This window comes from Mycteria americana, chromosome 2 (genome assembly GCF_035582795.1).
Source record: "Mycteria americana isolate JAX WOST 10 ecotype Jacksonville Zoo and Gardens chromosome 2, USCA_MyAme_1.0, whole genome shotgun sequence".
NCBI classification, from domain to species: Eukaryota; Metazoa; Chordata; class Aves; order Ciconiiformes; family Ciconiidae; genus Mycteria; species Mycteria americana.
The window spans coordinates 160,842,937-160,858,993 of record NC_134366.1 but is presented as its reverse complement, the minus strand read 5'-3'; the positions used below and the strand labels follow the sequence as shown (position 1 = coordinate 160,858,993).

Here is a 16,057-nt window from a genome sequence, read left to right as displayed (position 1 = left end):
TTGCTATAAAATCATAACCTTTTCCTGTCTATGAACCCACTGATGTTTAAAATGTAACCACAAGCTCATCGTGATCCTCAAACTTGGAACAAATTCTCACTGGTGTATTGGAAAGGGATCCCCTATTAGTAATTGTGAATTTTCAGAACCAGTTTAGATTAAAATGAAAAACTTTGAGACTTTACAATCTAACAGAATGTTACTGTTGTTTTCTGTTCCTAGTTTCTTTAATTACAAAGATAGTTTTTAGTCATGCAGTCTTTAAAAAAAAGAGAGTTTTTCCAATGGTATTTGCTTGCCTTCCTAGGATACCATTTGAAGACAGTTTAAAGCAACATGGGTTGGGGTGGTTATGATCCTATTGGCAGTCTCCTGTGCCTCAGTAGCAGCACTTCTTTGACCCCTCAGTATGTCAGATCAGGGAGCTAAACCACCTGAAAGCTGTCTGCAAAAAAGACTTTTTTTTTTTTTTTTTTTTTTTCCTCCATTTGGCACTTTCAGCTGCATCACCGCAGGGTCAGATGAACAGTAGTCTCCTTAGTGAAGGAGTAGGAATGTGTGGCTGAGACTAGGAGACAGCACATCAGCTAGAGTTTAAGTTGGTTTGAATTGTTCTGGAACCATAGCTGAAGTTACAGTATATTCCAGTGTACAAATTCAACCTTGTGCTTTTAAAACTTGTTGGCATTATATCCTATCTTTAGGTACACTTCAGCTATGAAAAAGGAAAAAATGATTATGTATTGAAACCTGGGACTTGGGTGTTTCTGTGCTCATATGCTCCTATTTACTATTCATGTCCTATTTTCAGAAGCTTCCAAGCAAAGTAGACGAGTTTACTGCTCCTAACATTCTCAGTCTTGGTAGTGGTGCCAGGGAATTTGTGCACTGTTATTGCCAAAGATCAAGAACTGCATGAAAATATGTTCTCAATATATTTCAGTGTTTTAGCAAAGTTTTTTAGATGTGGAAGGCTAGGAATATAAGCATGGTGTTTGACGTACCTAGACTTATAGGATGATCTTACATGGTTAATTACCCTTCATTCTTCCAAGTAAGGTACTGTAATTTGGGTTGAATGCTCTTTTCTCTGTGGGTGGTGAATAGAGAATGGTTAGATGAAAGAAAAATCCTGAAATGAGATCATGTCTGCTTTGTGTGGACTTCAGATTCCATGGAAGAGTGGAGTCCACAGCCAAAAGTTAATTTACTCCATTGTGGTGCAGTAATGCTGCAGACAGCTTTATGCTTGATTGCGGCTCTGCCCCCACAGTGGTTGGATTCATCAGTGGTACACACCTAAATGCTCAAAATTCTGGAAAAAAAAGGTGATCAGTAATTCAAACACTTTCTCTTCATGTGTAGAATTGTGCAAGCTTTTGAAGAACTCTTTGTACTAGAGGATTAGAATTAAGAAAGGTGTTGCTTCCATGTTTTACAGAGTTTAAAAATCCGTTTTGAAAAAGTATAAAAGCTGTAGGATGAAGATGCAAAACCAAGGTTATTTTTGAACTTGACTGGTCAGTCCTCCAGTATCTGAACATAATCACATTAAATAATAAGAAGAAAACGTCCTGCTTGTAACTGCTGTAATAGCAGACACATGCATGTTCCTGTGCGTTTCAGTTAATCTAATCCATAACTGAAGTAATGGTATTACTTTGGAATGAAATGTGCAGTCAATTAGCAGCTACTATATAGTAGCTTGAACAGCTCAAACCTGATTACAAAAATTTGTGTCTGCATCCTAAATAAATGAATGATGGTAACATTTTCAAAGAAATTGTTTCTAGGGACTAAAATGTATAATATGTATTTCTGTGGTTTAGTGTATTAAAGCCAAAACTCTAGCATCTAGTATTTTATGTGATATTTAAAAGAGTATAAAATAAAACTATTTCTATCCATCAAGCTAAGAGGGGGAAAAATACCATTGCCAAGCTAAAATCTTACTACATTTGGAAGAACAACACTGCAATATATGAGGAGGCAGATCTTCAAGACAGACTTTTAGAATAAACATACAAACTTAATCCAAAATTTTCCAAAACAAGAATTTTTAATTGCTATTCCAATAAATGTAAATATTACTCTTACTGAGAAGTGAAGAGCACTGAGCATTTCTCATTTAATTTACTGGGGATTATTACTGCTTAAGTCTCTTTGATCATGGATCACTTCTATAACAACCTAGTTTTAAGTTCTGGTTTTTGAAATCTAATCGTTACTTGTCCTTTTTCCCTTCACTCCTTTAACAACATGACAAAATACTTGGTTGAACGTGTACCATGAAATTCAGTATAGAAATCCTATAACTTCAGAAGTTGTTTTTTGTAGTTCAGCATGTACTTTAAGAATTAACTGGGTATTTCTGACAGGAGGAATCTCAACTATTTTTCCAATGCCTATGCTGCTGCAGTCAGTGCTGTGGACCCAGATGCTGGAAATGGAGAACTCTGCATTAAGGTTCCCTCGGAGCTGTGGAAACATGTCGATGGTAAAGTAAAGAGACCATACTGAAAGCTGAATTTAAGATGCCATAGAGTTGTTAGCTACGAGTTTGCATAGGAAGATAGTAGATTTAAGTAAATAAAAATAGCACTGCATTATGAAATGGTGATTACTGTTTCCTTTTTCCTCACCTATATGTTTCCAGCTGAAGTCTGAAAAAATACCTGCGCACTTCTTGGTAATATGGAGAAATGGTTGCAAGGTTTCTCACCAACATTTATTTGTAAACTCTTGGGTGGTCATAAGCCCAGAAGTATACATGAGGATGTGGGTGTAATGGAGTATTTTGGGTGCTAAATTATAACTGAAGCTGCTTACAATATACATGACCCAACAAAGAAAAGAATTTACAAGGATATGCCTATATATGTGTTGTTTAAAAAGCTATGTTAATTTTTTTCCCCTCTCACTTTGAAGAATGGTTGATTTAAAACTGATCCAATAGTGAAAAGTAGGCTACTTTATAAACTGGTATACTAGATCCTGGAACAGTAACTTTTTTAATAAATTACCCTCCAACATTGATTATTTTGTTACATGGATTTTATTAGTTTCTTGTATTGGTTTTCTTATATGGTTTTATCAGTTTTTCCTGTGAATTTGAGACCTGTGAGAGAAAAAACAACTGTATCATGGAAGTGACTCACACAGTGTTGTCAGATACACCTTAATGGGAAAGACACTTTTGTTTATTTTAATTTTTGTTTAAGTTCCTGTTGTGTTACTTGCAAGCCTAAAAGGGAAAATATTCAAACAGGTATAATTTGTATAATTTTTCTTTTCAAAGTTTGAATGCCAAAATATGGTGAGACTTGTTGGATAAATTTCACCATATGCCTGAATTTCTTTTCTTGCCAGCCTATTCATAGGTGAGATTTCTGTGAAACTAAACCAAAGCAAAGACATTTCAGTTACAGGAAAACCTTTAACTATAATAAGAGGTTTTAAGAAACTGCAAATGACAATAACGTGTCTTTTAAGAATGTGCCTGTTACATGCAGTTTTTGTAGAAAATTATTCCAGCAAAGTACAAAGGAGATCATGGTTAGGGTACAATCACTGTATAAAGATTCTTTACTATTGGGCAGTTGGAAGATGAAATGTAACTCCAATTGCAGTTTTTATTAATTAATAAAGATTCTTATAAATTCATATCCTGTAAGTTAAGCTTAAGAGGTCTCGGTTTTGTAAGCTTTTGATCTGTGCTTTGTAAGTCGACCTGAAGGTCCATGAGAATGAAGTAAACACATAATCTTGAAAGACCAAGAGTCCAAAACTGAATGATTATTCTAAAATAACTTTCATGTCAGTTTTATATATTTACTCTAATTTCGGTCTTGGTATGGCAGAGTTGAAAGTCCTGAAGGTGCATATAAACTTTTCTCTGGACCAGCCAAAAGGAGGCCTTCATTTTGTAGTACCCAACATGGAGGGCAGCATGGCAGAAAGAGGGGCTCATGTCTTCTCATGTGGTTATCAAAATTCTACAAGGTAAGAAAACTATCTTTGAATGTTAGACTGTATTTCCTATTTAATCTCAAAGTGTAGGAAAGACAAATAATTTCTTTGAATTATTGTAATTTTGAAAAATTCTAAAACTTAATTTGTGCTTGAAAGGAGCTTACTGATGTGAAGTAGCATCTAATGATTAGTAGTTAGGATTTCTAGTCTTTATAGCTCAGCAGGAGGTAATGGCAAAGAACTTGTAGTGCTTTATAAAATTAATGTATGGTAGGAGTCAATATGTCAACATGCAAAGTATTTAAGAATATTGTTTGGAACTTGAGAGAAAAATCATCTGTGAAAAAGAGAAGTATAATTGTTAACCATTTTTCCCCCAATCCTAACTTCCCTAGATTTTGGTTTCCTTGTGTTGATTCATATTCTGAGTTGTGTACCTGGAAACTTGAGTATACTGTAGATGCTGCAATGGTGGCTGTTTCAAATGGAGATTTGGTGGAAACTGTATATACCCATGATATGAGAAAGAAGACTTTTCATTACATGCTGACTATTCCAACTGCAGCTTCTAACATCTCCTTGGCGATAGGACCTTTTGAAATCCTTGTTGATCCATACATGCATGAGGTAATAATCTTCAGAGAGGCCTCCTTTTTTTCTTTTCTTTTTTTTTTTTTTTAAAGAACTAGTGACTATTTTTATGTTGCAACCAGTATATATTGGTCAAATATGGGTGTGTCTAGATACGACCTCCATTAATACAGTTATATGATAAAACTTGTCTAGTAATGCCTGTATTTAAATTTATCTCCAAAGTAAAGCCTTTGAATGAGCAATAATTCTATTTATGCCTGAATTTATGGGGCTAATTTAGTTGGAGTTGGTAATGGCATATTTCAAATTTCAAAATTCATATTTGAAAATAGCTTTCAACCCCTCCTGTTGCTGGTAATAGATGAACATTATTGCTACACAGTTGAGTAGCTTCTGAACTAAATTTAACATTGAGTTTTCATTCTTAACAGATTGTTGCCATAATGTTAAGGTCCACCAGTTTATATTTACGTCTGTAGTTTCAGATTTGGTAAGGATGGACTTGGCAGGCAGATTACATTACTGGTTCAGCATAAAGACTGGCCTGTATATTCTTCTTTTGGAAGCATGATAGGAAAATACTGGGAAATAGCTGTTTTACTTGATCCAAAGGCAAATATCAGATTTTAGTCCTCAACAATGGTTTTCTGTTGATGTTCACTGGTGGGACATACTCACTTGTGAAAGATAATAGTTGTTTAAAAAAAAAAATCAGTTGTTGATATCTGAAAAACCCAAACTGATAAATTTCTGTAGAGTTTGACTTCTGTAGAGCTCACTTGAAGCTATATATCATGCTCAGCTTGGTTCCTGTGTCACTGCTGAAGTCAGCGTTGTTGGCTACATCATAAGATTGTGGAAAAAACAGTAATATCAAGGTTACTTGTAGTTTTAGCTGTAACAAGTCTTCTAAACAGTAGCAGTGCTTGACTGATTTGCAAATAGCTAATTCTTTACCACATAAAAGAAAAACATTATCTCCAAAAGACATTGGATTGCAAAATCAAAGAAAAATGTCACGTGTTTTTAAATGATAGACATCACTAGGTAGACATTGTTATTGTGCATTGTCTGCTAAAACTTATTTTCCTGTTGTTGCTCTTACAATTACGATGGACATCCTGGTGCACTTTTCTGCCATGATAGTCACTATCACAGCTTAAAAATGTGTTTTTCTTTTAAATTTATAGCAGCTATATTTTTGTTGTGTTGTGGGGTATTTTTCCTGTTATGTAATATACTTGATATATATGGATTTAAATATATTCGTCAGTCTTGTACCAAGTTTTCCTTTGTTTGTAGGTGACTCACTTTTGCCTACCACAACTTCTCCCATTGCTCAAACATACCACGTCATACCTTCATGAGGTGTTCGAATTTTATGAGGAGATTCTTACCTGCCGCTATCCGTACTCCTGCTTCAAGACTGTTTTTGTAGATGAAGCTTATGTTGAAGTAGCTGCTTATGCATCCATGAGTATTTTCAGGTTTGTATTTGAGAAAATTATACCTTTTAAATCCTCAGGCTTAGAAGCTCTAGATCCAAGACTATTGAGAAATACGTGAAGCTTTTATTATTTTTATAGCCTGAGTTTTGGGCTCTCTAGTTTGAAAAGCCTGGCTTTTATTGACATTGCAGGCTTTTAACACCATTTCCAATTTTATCTGTTATAAAGATGTTGGATTTGTATCTTCTTTAAGAAAAAATTGGCAACGGTTTTCTTTCTGAATTAGAAACATCGTGCATGAACTATTTAAGATCAAACTAAGTGCAGAAGTTTGATTATGTTTTATTTTTCTTCAGCTGGGATAGGGTACCAGGAATCCAAAAGAGTTTCAGCAGTTCAAACAAACTACTTTGGCTTTACACAGAGAGTTGTATATAGATGATAACAGCAGGAGATCTGCGTGGACTAAGGGTATTAAAAAAAAAGATATTACTATCTCACTGGAAAACTAGTGAAAGAATTATTTTATTTTATTTGTTTTGGCTTTTAAAGCAAGGTCTCTCTTTTGTTTCTTTGGAGCTTGTGCTCATATTGTGTTATTTTCTTTTTATGGGGGTCCAGCACAAATCTCTTACACAGCGCAATGATTATAGATGAAACTCCACTGACAAGGAGGTGCTTAGCACAGGCCCTGGCCCAGCAGTTCTTTGGATGTTTTATATCCAGAATGTCCTGGTAAGTATTTTACCATTGTACTCTCTAGAAAATGGGGAAAATCTAGGAAACTGAAATTTTAATTTGCATGTTGCATTTTATCGGAAGAATAACTGAAACAGTAACTGTAGAAGAAAGCAAAAAAAAAAAAAAAAAAAAAGAAAAAAAAAAGAATAATAAAACCAGCTCAATGAATGAAAATCCATGGGTTTTTTTTTTTTGTTTGAGGAGAATGTGAGTTATAAAGGTTCTAAAGACTGTAGAGATTGAACATGTCTTCTCTCAGAAATTGTTGCTACTGAATGTTGTAGTGTGCTTTGGCACCTGGAAATTGAGAGGGGAAACTCTTTTGTATCATCAGTAAATTTCTGTCAGATATGTTGGGTGAAGAAGTGTAGCCTGCATGGGAAGTACTTGTGGAGCACAGAACTAATAAATTACGAAGAAGTTCAGGGAGGGGAATGCAGAAATTAGTGTCAAATGGGCGAATTCATTGGGTTGGTAAGCTGCCTGTAACTCCATCCCTCAGAAAATCTCCCCTAACTGGCTCTTGCTGATCTAATCAGTGTTTATTTTAAAGCCTTTTGCATACACTTTATATATCAGGGACAAGGAGCCCATTACTTTTTTCATGGCAAAAGTGTATGTCCCAGAGCATCCTTGGCTTAAAAAAAAAAAAAAAAAAAAAAAAAAAAAAAAACCAACAACCAAAAAAACCAAAACGAAACCAGCATGTTTTTAAATTGGTATTTGTACTATTATAATTTCTCTTGCTCTCTTCCTTATTTCTAGTCTACTTCCATCGTGAAGACAAATTTTTCCTCCCTCATAACGACTCCCTTTGTTTTGTGTCTTTATTTTATTAACTTAATCATACATTAATGTCATTCTTATGTTTAGAGTTGTATTTCATGATCATTTTGTGGGTTTTGTCCATATTTTTCTCTCTTAGAACATAGCTCTCAAAAGAGGTGTTTAAATGGGTGTCCACCAAATTGTGAGATAAGTATTTTGTCTACTTGCTGTCCAAATCTTTTGCATTGCATTGAGATGCTTATCAAGAAATTAATATACTATAGATTAGCAGTTGTTTAACTTTAGTGTCCATTTCCTCTGTTTTATTGTTACTGTTTCAGCTAAAATAGTTTGGTTTTATATTTTAATCTGGGCTTCTGTGGTAAAAGTTCAGTTTTCACTGGCTTTTCAGTTTCATCGGTCCCATCCAGGTGCCAAGTTACATAAATTGGTTCACAGCTCATCAGACTCCTATTGACTTAGAGAAGTTATATAACCTGCTGAAATTTGTGGCTATTTTGAGCTGGTCAAAAATACCACTCCTTACAAAATACCTTTTGAAGTGCCATAATTCATGCTTCTTTCTTACTATAGGTCGGATGAATGGGTGCTAAAGGGAATCTCTGGTTATATTTATGGCCTTTGGATGAAAAAAACCTTTGGTGTTAACGAGTATCGCCACTGGATTAAACAGGTAACAACTTAATAATAGTATTTTCTATATCTTTCAGACATTTTACATGAAAGAAGGTGCAATATAAAACCAGAATATAATATAGCTTTGCACTGCAATCTAAAGAAATGTTTAGTAGTGACAAAACTTAGAGCTAAAATATTTTTACCACTTGCTGCAAGGAAAACCACCAAACATATTAACCAAAATACGTTTCTGTAACTGCCTCATGAATAATAATTTTCATTGTGTCTCTGTGCAATTAGTTTTCCTCTTCTTGTTTGGGCTTTTGCGCGAAAACAGAAAGAAAAAGTCAAAAAAGATTGTGCTTTTTAAACACTTAAAATAGAATATGGGATTCATAAGGAGATATGTTTGGTGAATTTGTTATACTGTGATGACCATCCATATAGCTCAGAAGGGCTCCAGCATTAGCTTGGATCAATAGTGTATCAGGTATCCTTTAGTATCATTTAAGTACTATGAAATAGTACTTAAATGAAAGTAATTACATTAGATGAAATTTTTTTCATCTAATTACATCATTACATTACATGAAAGAAATTACATTAAGTAAATGAAATAATGAAACAGTAAAAAATCCCTGTTGAAGGTGTTTCCTTTCTTGGAAAAGAAACTTCTGTCTATACCTTACATTTCCAAATGTAATGCCCTAAGACAGGTACTTGCTAGTGATAGCAGCAGTGACTCTTCATTCTTTGCCAGTAACATTCATTCACAGAAAGATGAATATCTTCTTCCGCTGCCTCTCATCACATTCTCTTACCCTTCCTCTTCCAAAAACTAGATTATGAACCCCATAGGCTCCATTTACATCCCTTACCCACATGGGGACCCAATACCATATCCTTATCTGCCTCATGCACAATCAGCTCACCAGTCGTGTGCTGTCTGTGCTAAAGGTGTGGGTGCTATAGAGCACAGCATAACTGGATGAAGGTCTGCCTGAGAGTTTGCTGCTGCGTGCAGCAGAAGTTGCTTCTGGATAGTTGCTCATGTTCTTCCCTATGAGTTAGTTCTATGTGGAAGCATTTGACTAAGAGGTGCTGCTATCACAGTCTCCAGTTCTGCCCTTACTGCTTTGAATGTATTATCAGCATATGAAGGGTGTAAGTTAATATGAATCAATAAATACCAATACATATCAACTTTTGGAAATTCCTTGACTAACATTGGGTTGCAGACAGACATTGATTCACTCCCCCTGTGCTCAAGCTGAGCCGATTTGATTACAAACCATGTTGACTGTTGGGTGATAGTAAGCCCATGCAAATATCCTGCCTTGAAGTGTGCTTGTTAACGTGGGCACAGTACCACACAAATTCAAACTCATGTTCCAGTTCAGAGCTGGCTTCCGTCTGGCTTGGGCATGCGTCAAGGTGAGCTTCTGTATGCTGCAGTCTACTGTGTAGGTATACCCAGTATTACTTTCTACTGCGAGGAAATGGTGATCCCCTTTATTTCTTTTTGTCAGAGACAACTTATTTATTGAACAATAATGCTCTTTAGATATATTGTAGTTAAATATTGTTGTGGATTGACCCACAATCCAGACCCAGAACAAGTATTTACTGCTAATTTCGACTGTTTTATTATTGTTTGCTGTGCCGAGGAACATCTCGGGTTTTAAAATGCTCTTTGTGTTTGTAAACAAGTTTAATTAGGAGGTATGGCTTAAACAATGATATGAAAAGCTTTCCTGTCATCTTTAAATAATTTCTCTACTTTTCAAAATTATGCTTGCTTACATATGTTGTACTTTTTAGGAGTTAGATCAAATAGTGGCATATGAATTGAAGACTGGTGGAGTTTTACTGCATCCAATATTCGGAGGAGGAAAAGAGAAAGACAAGTATGTTTCTTTAAGCTGCAAGTCATTACAGGGTATGTTTTTATGGGGCCATTAATATATGCCTTGGGTGTGTTGTGTAGCACAAGGCCAAAGGCTGAAGAACTTCAGCTGCCCAAGGCATGTATTAACAGTCTCATAAAGTACATTTGAGTATATTGTATCACTGTTGTTTTATTTTTCTTTCACTTTTAAATCTTGAAGGGAATTAAGTATAATGAATGTTTTTAATCCTGTTATGAAACTACTTTTTAGTAAGAGCATGAGAGAGAATATGGAGCCAGAATTTTGACCTGAGCTATTTCTGGAGTGGTTAGTAATCTTTCGGCTTTTTACAGTATCGTAAGTTTTCTTTTTCTTTGCTCTTTTTCTTTCCACTCTCAGTTACCACCTTGCAATCTTATACTGAGATTTCTTATCAATTGGAAAAAAAAGTATTAGATCAGTCATCTGTGAAGTACCATTGGTAACTGTGAACTGGCTGCGTTTGTATTTTCCCAGTAACTGTAGCTTCAGTATTGCTGGCTTAGGAATTTTCCCTTTACCTCTTTTGTGATACTCCTGTACTACCCACTGAGTAGTGGTAACCACTGGAGGTAGAAGAGTATTACTAGAAGCCAGATCAGTAAGTTGATCCAGGTTTCAATCACAACCTTTTGCTGGGTTTTTCTTCTCTTGGATAAATTAAATCTAGTTAGGACACAGCCTCACGAAGAGTTGCTCTTTGGAAACTCATGTGCAGCATGTGCAAAACTGTGAGGTCGAGCATGTGCAGGTGGACTGGGAGAATATGTGAATTTCTTAAGTCCTTACTGCAGCAGAAGCCCCTGTATTATGAAAATACAATTGAAATTGTCTGCAGCAGTGGTTCTCTTGCTTTTAAGTGTGTGCAAATCCAGGTTTTGTTCATTTAAAATTAAAACTCTGGATTTAGAACTGAATGAAGTATACAAATAACCTGTTTAAAATTTGAATAGTGATCTATTTTTGAGAGATGAAAAAAGAAGAAAGTATTTTCTGAAATCAGGAATAGGACGTATTGGCTAGTTTCCCAGGCAGTTGAATCCTCAACAACTACCGTGTTTTCTGGATGTGGACAATCACAGATGCAGCTTGTGTATGTGTGTGCATGCCAAGCCATTACTCAGTTTTGCTTGCCTGCTCATGATGGATTTTGATTTAGTTCACTGTCCTGTTCTTTCAAGTAGTGAAGCAGACCAAGTACCTAGATGCTTTTGTTACATATACCTCTGAAAAGCAAGTTACAGCTAGCTGCACTCATTTTAGGCATCCTGTTGGTGATGATACCTGGTTTTTTTAAGGAAAATTTGGGGTACTGAATTAGGTCTTGGCAGACTTTTTAATTGGCAGCATTACAATTTGGCAACATACTCTCCTATACAGAGAGACTAAATTCAGACTAATAGGATCAGATGAATTATATTTTATAAATATAAATTACAACTCGCTGTTTCGTGTAGATTGCAAAGTTCCCTTGTATGTAAATTAAGTATATGTTCCTGACTCTGGGAAATGATTTGTATTTAGGGAGGTATTTTCATAATGATGTCTAGAACATTTCTCTCCAATATATTTTTTGCATTTCTTTGTTCTGGTTGTTATGATATGGTTTCCTGCCAAGCATATTTGCATTACAGCAGTCCCAATTAATAATAATGTGAAAAAAAAATTAAGTTAATTAATAATCTCATTTTTCAACTAAATTAGAAGTAGAATATAGAAATAAATCATTGGGGGAAAAAAAAATTTCAGACACATGAATTAATTTCTGTACAAAACACAGGTCTCGGATTCTTCCTGTTTGTGTCTGGTGAAACACGAACACTGCTCTCCAGAGCACTTATTTTAAAAGAAAAAGTCCCAGAGCTTGGGAAAATGAAAGAAAGGAAACTGTAGGTTAACCGCTGTTTGGATGAAAGCTTCAAAACAAAGCTTCACAAAACCAGCACAGTGTGTTACGTTTTCATTTTGTGTTCTCCCTCTCAGATTTTGGTTCTCTTCAGTCTTTGATTGTGCTGGTACCACCCTGTTGTAAAAGTTAAAAACCTCAAGAAATTTTTATAGCTGTATTTCAAATGGAAGAAGCATATTGACAGGTTGATGTTGAATGACCGGAGTGTGTTCAAGAGCATGAGCATTACAAATTTCCATGACAACGGTTCTAGGTCCATATTGCTAATTTTAATTCTCATTTGGTGCCAATTCAGGAAGAGTTTTAGAAGTGTAATGATTGAAGAAAAATATAATCAGAAGAAATGTATTAATGTTGAATGAACTATAAAATGTAACTGTCAAATGCAAACTTGTCTCAGTTTTGATTTGCAGTTAAATAATGTAACCAGTACCAAAATCAGTCAACACTTGGTAAATTTAAGAAGGCTGAGAACGTGGGTCCTGGCTTGGTTGTAATTTTCAAGAAAAGAATTTTACCAAGATCAATCAACTGTATAATTTGAAGCTGGATAAATAGTTTTATACTGAGGCCAAATTATTATATAATGTCTGAGCCACAACCTCAGTTTCCTCCTTGCATTTCAATTCTTTCATGGTTGCTAACCCTTCCCTACCTTGGAATAGAGAAGTATCCAAAATAACAGGACAGTCTTGATAAGGAGAACTTCAGCAATTGCCTATCAACTAGAAACAGCAAGTAGTAAACCTAAGTACCTTCTTATTCATATACTCAGTATACCTAAGAAGGGTAGTCCTTGCTTAAACTTAGAAATACTTTTCTTTTTGTATCTTCTTAAGATGTTTAAACAGACATTCATGAGTAAAGTCAAGGGAGTCTCCCAGTAAATAGAAGGATAGAAAAAAATATTAACGTGTTGCAGCTATCTTGGTTCTTTCCATCTCCTGAAATCTTAAGAGCTGCAGCTAAGGAGCTAAGTGCTGGTCCTGTCCTGGTAGAATGCTTCTTGCTGGCGTACGTCTTTCAACTGCATGGAAAGATTGGTCAAAGTTAAAATGGTTTCTTTAATAGGTCTTTGAAGGTTCTGGAAGACCAGTCTTTTCCTGAGGTAGCTGGCATGAAAGAGGCTACTAGAATAAAGGCTTATAGCTCTTATCTTTGATGGTTACAATTCCTGAATTATTTCATTCTGTCTTGCAGTGTCTTCTTCTAAAGTCTTTGGACAAATCAGGTGCCTGGTCCATCTGGAAATTATTTAGTTAAATTATCTGTAAGCGAGAATCACAGGGGAAGTATCCAATTTTGAGCCCAGAAATTTTAAGTAGCTGGCATTTTCTATGTTGCAATGGCCAGTTTGTGATTCTCTGCCAACCAGCATAAAATAAGCCTGGATTCCCACTTCTGAAGAAGTTGGCCTGACATGGTGTGGGTCCAGTGTCTTAAGGTGTTTGTTATTCATTCATGGAAAACTTAAAGGTCCTGTGAAAAGAACTAAAAGAAAAAACATAGCACAACAAAATACAGTTGCCACAGACTTGGTTCATCAATAAAATAAAGTCAGACTTCTAATTATCTCCACTTCTCAAATAACAAAGGGGGCAAAAAGGTCTTATTTTTCTCGAATTACAGTATTACAGCTACTTTTCTACTTTAAAATTGGGCTATAGGTCAGAATGTGTTCTGAAATGTAAAACTTGGTGGAGAAAATTAATTTTAAAGCTCATAAAAATTAAGTCTTTTGGTGTTTTTTTGCTGTACAGCTATGAAGGCTATCCAGAAATCAGTTCTGTTTTTAAAAGTTTCACCATTTGTTTGTCTTCTGACATGGAATGAAACTAAACCATTTAAAATATTTTGCTTATAGACATGAAGGATATGTGTGAAGGAGCACCACAGATAGTTCAAGTTATGGAAACAGTGTGGCAGCTGTAACATGAGGCTCTGCCTAGTCTTCCTTGGCATGTTATCTGATTTAGAAGACATCAGTTTGCCAAAGTATTGAAAGCATAACGTTGCTAACTAAAATAAGAAACAAGCAATTCCTTTGGCTTATCACATGAAAATATGCTGTGACTTTTTAAATTCTTACTTTTCTTTAATTGCAACAATTATTTATTTAAATATAAAATATTCACTATGTACAATCACTTTGAAATGGAAGTGGAGTGGGGGGAATGTCAATTCATGACTAATTTCCAGACTCAAGTCACAGATTCCTTGCTCTGGTTGCTACTGCTACCACTGTCTCTACAGTAATACACAGCATGTATTAACTGTCATTATTCTCTATACTGTATGCCAGGTACTGTATACTGTATGCCAGGTACATACACCCTTGTCACCTTTCTGTGCAAGTGTGTAGTCATTTTAATTTGTAAATTATGACATTCTTAAAGCAGTAGAAGAAATCCTAAATAATTGTTGGTGCAGCTATAATCTTGGTTGCTAAGGTATATTTTAAGTTTCATTCCATAAAATGCAAAATAGAGAGCTGGGTTTTTTATTTATTTATTTTTCAGCCCTGCATCTCATTTACATTTTTCTATCAAACACCCTCATACACTGTCCTGGGAATATTACACTATGTTCCAGTGTAAAGCACATCTTGTTATGAGACTGATTGAGAACAGGATTAGCATGGAGTTCATGTTACAGGTAAGTATTTAAATGATTATGTGGAATATAGACAACTTCTTGTCTTTAGTTGCATTTCTATTCATTAAATGGCGTTTAAGAAAGAACAAAACAGGTTGTCATAGGATTCCGTTTGTATTTTTAGTTTTAGCAGGATAGAACAAACATAAAATGTAGATCATTTGTGTTAGGGTAAGGTTAGCTATTTTTCTGATGCATAACTTTTAATACTTTTTATATATTGCATATTCTCTTTAATGTTAAGGTATTTCATTGCTTTGGGTTATTGTGATTGGTTGTTAACACTGAGGACCTGTTTTACTTAACCTAACTGGTGTTGCTGTGAGCTAATCTAATCAAATTACAAATAATGAAAGTGGTGAGAATCCAGCTTCTGCTCTCTCCACTGTATAAAATTTTCAGTGCTAGAGGGAGCATAGATCTTTATACTAGAAGAAGCAGTTGAATAGAAGATTGTAATTTTATTCTGAAATGCTGAACTTCTGCAGAGCTGCAGTTCTTGTTCTTTACTAAATATGTTTTGTGACATACCTTAAAAAAGACAGGGTGCTATAAACAAACACCCAGTTAGAAACTGAGAGATACCTTTTCCTATCAGCTTCAGGCTTTTGGATTTTTTTTTTGGTTTGTTTGTTTTGGTTTTTGAAGGATAACATGTATGTGCTTGTGCTAGAGCTATTATAAGCAGTTGTCAGGTTGAAAATATAGCAGATCACCTTTCTTAAAGCTTTCCTTACATAAATTTTAATTATTCTTTTGCAATTTTTAAAAAGGAATAGCAAAGCAGTGAACTTGTTGACTTTTATTTCTAAAAAGCAGATAGAGTCAATGATCTGTTTTTCTGTAGGTAACTTTTGAAAGCTGATGGTCTTTTAATGGCTTTTGTGTATGTATTTGTAACTTTGAGGAATTTGGGTCTTTGAAAAAGCTCAGGTGGAAAGAATTGATTAAAAATGCACCCCTTGCTCTCTGTATTATAATTTAGTCAATAAAGGCCACACCTGCTTGCAGTGACTAACCTAACAAATTACATGGTTTTGAAGTATAGAGGCACTTAGAACTAGAAAATGGATGCCAAAAAGTGCTTCTATATTCCACTTCAAATTCAACTCTGTTTGTTAAAAAGCTGCATGGTAAGTTGTACCTGTAGCAGTGATGATCAAAGATGACATTTTTAGTTTAATTTTGTTACTGTTAAACATTTCTCATGTTAAGAAGCTGGGGGTTCAGAGCTTTTCTCATCTTTGTGGATGGTTTGCCTTAAGTAAAAATACCTTCGTGTCTGCAAATAATTTCTGATATGGACAAGCAAATAATTTTCTGAAATGTCTTTATTTTGAAAGACTTTTTTTGAGGCCAGTTATCAGAGAATTATTTTATTGGCCTTTGGTTGCAATTCAGCT

General features: G+C 35.0%; 1 protein-coding gene across 3 annotated transcripts in view; it reads left to right on the top strand.

The window, feature by feature from the left end:
* TAF2 (TATA-box binding protein associated factor 2) overlaps positions 1-16,057 on the top strand; it is a 63,959-nt gene that overhangs the window by 9,901 nt on the left and 38,001 nt on the right. For 2 of the 3 annotated variants that reach the window (XM_075495184.1, XM_075495182.1), the window contains exons 4-11: positions 2,379-2,497; positions 3,861-4,002; positions 4,368-4,599; positions 5,869-6,053; positions 6,636-6,749; positions 8,118-8,217; positions 9,984-10,069; positions 14,519-14,654. In XM_075495184.1, the coding sequence (XP_075351299.1) occupies positions 2,379-2,497; positions 3,861-4,002; positions 4,368-4,599; positions 5,869-6,053; positions 6,636-6,749; positions 8,118-8,217; positions 9,984-10,069; positions 14,519-14,654 (1,114 nt within the window). The remainder of the gene's footprint in view (positions 1-2,378; positions 2,498-3,860; positions 4,003-4,367; positions 4,600-5,868; positions 6,054-6,635; positions 6,750-8,117; positions 8,218-9,983; positions 10,070-14,518; positions 14,655-16,057) is intronic. The other variant, XM_075495183.1, reaches the window with a different exon arrangement.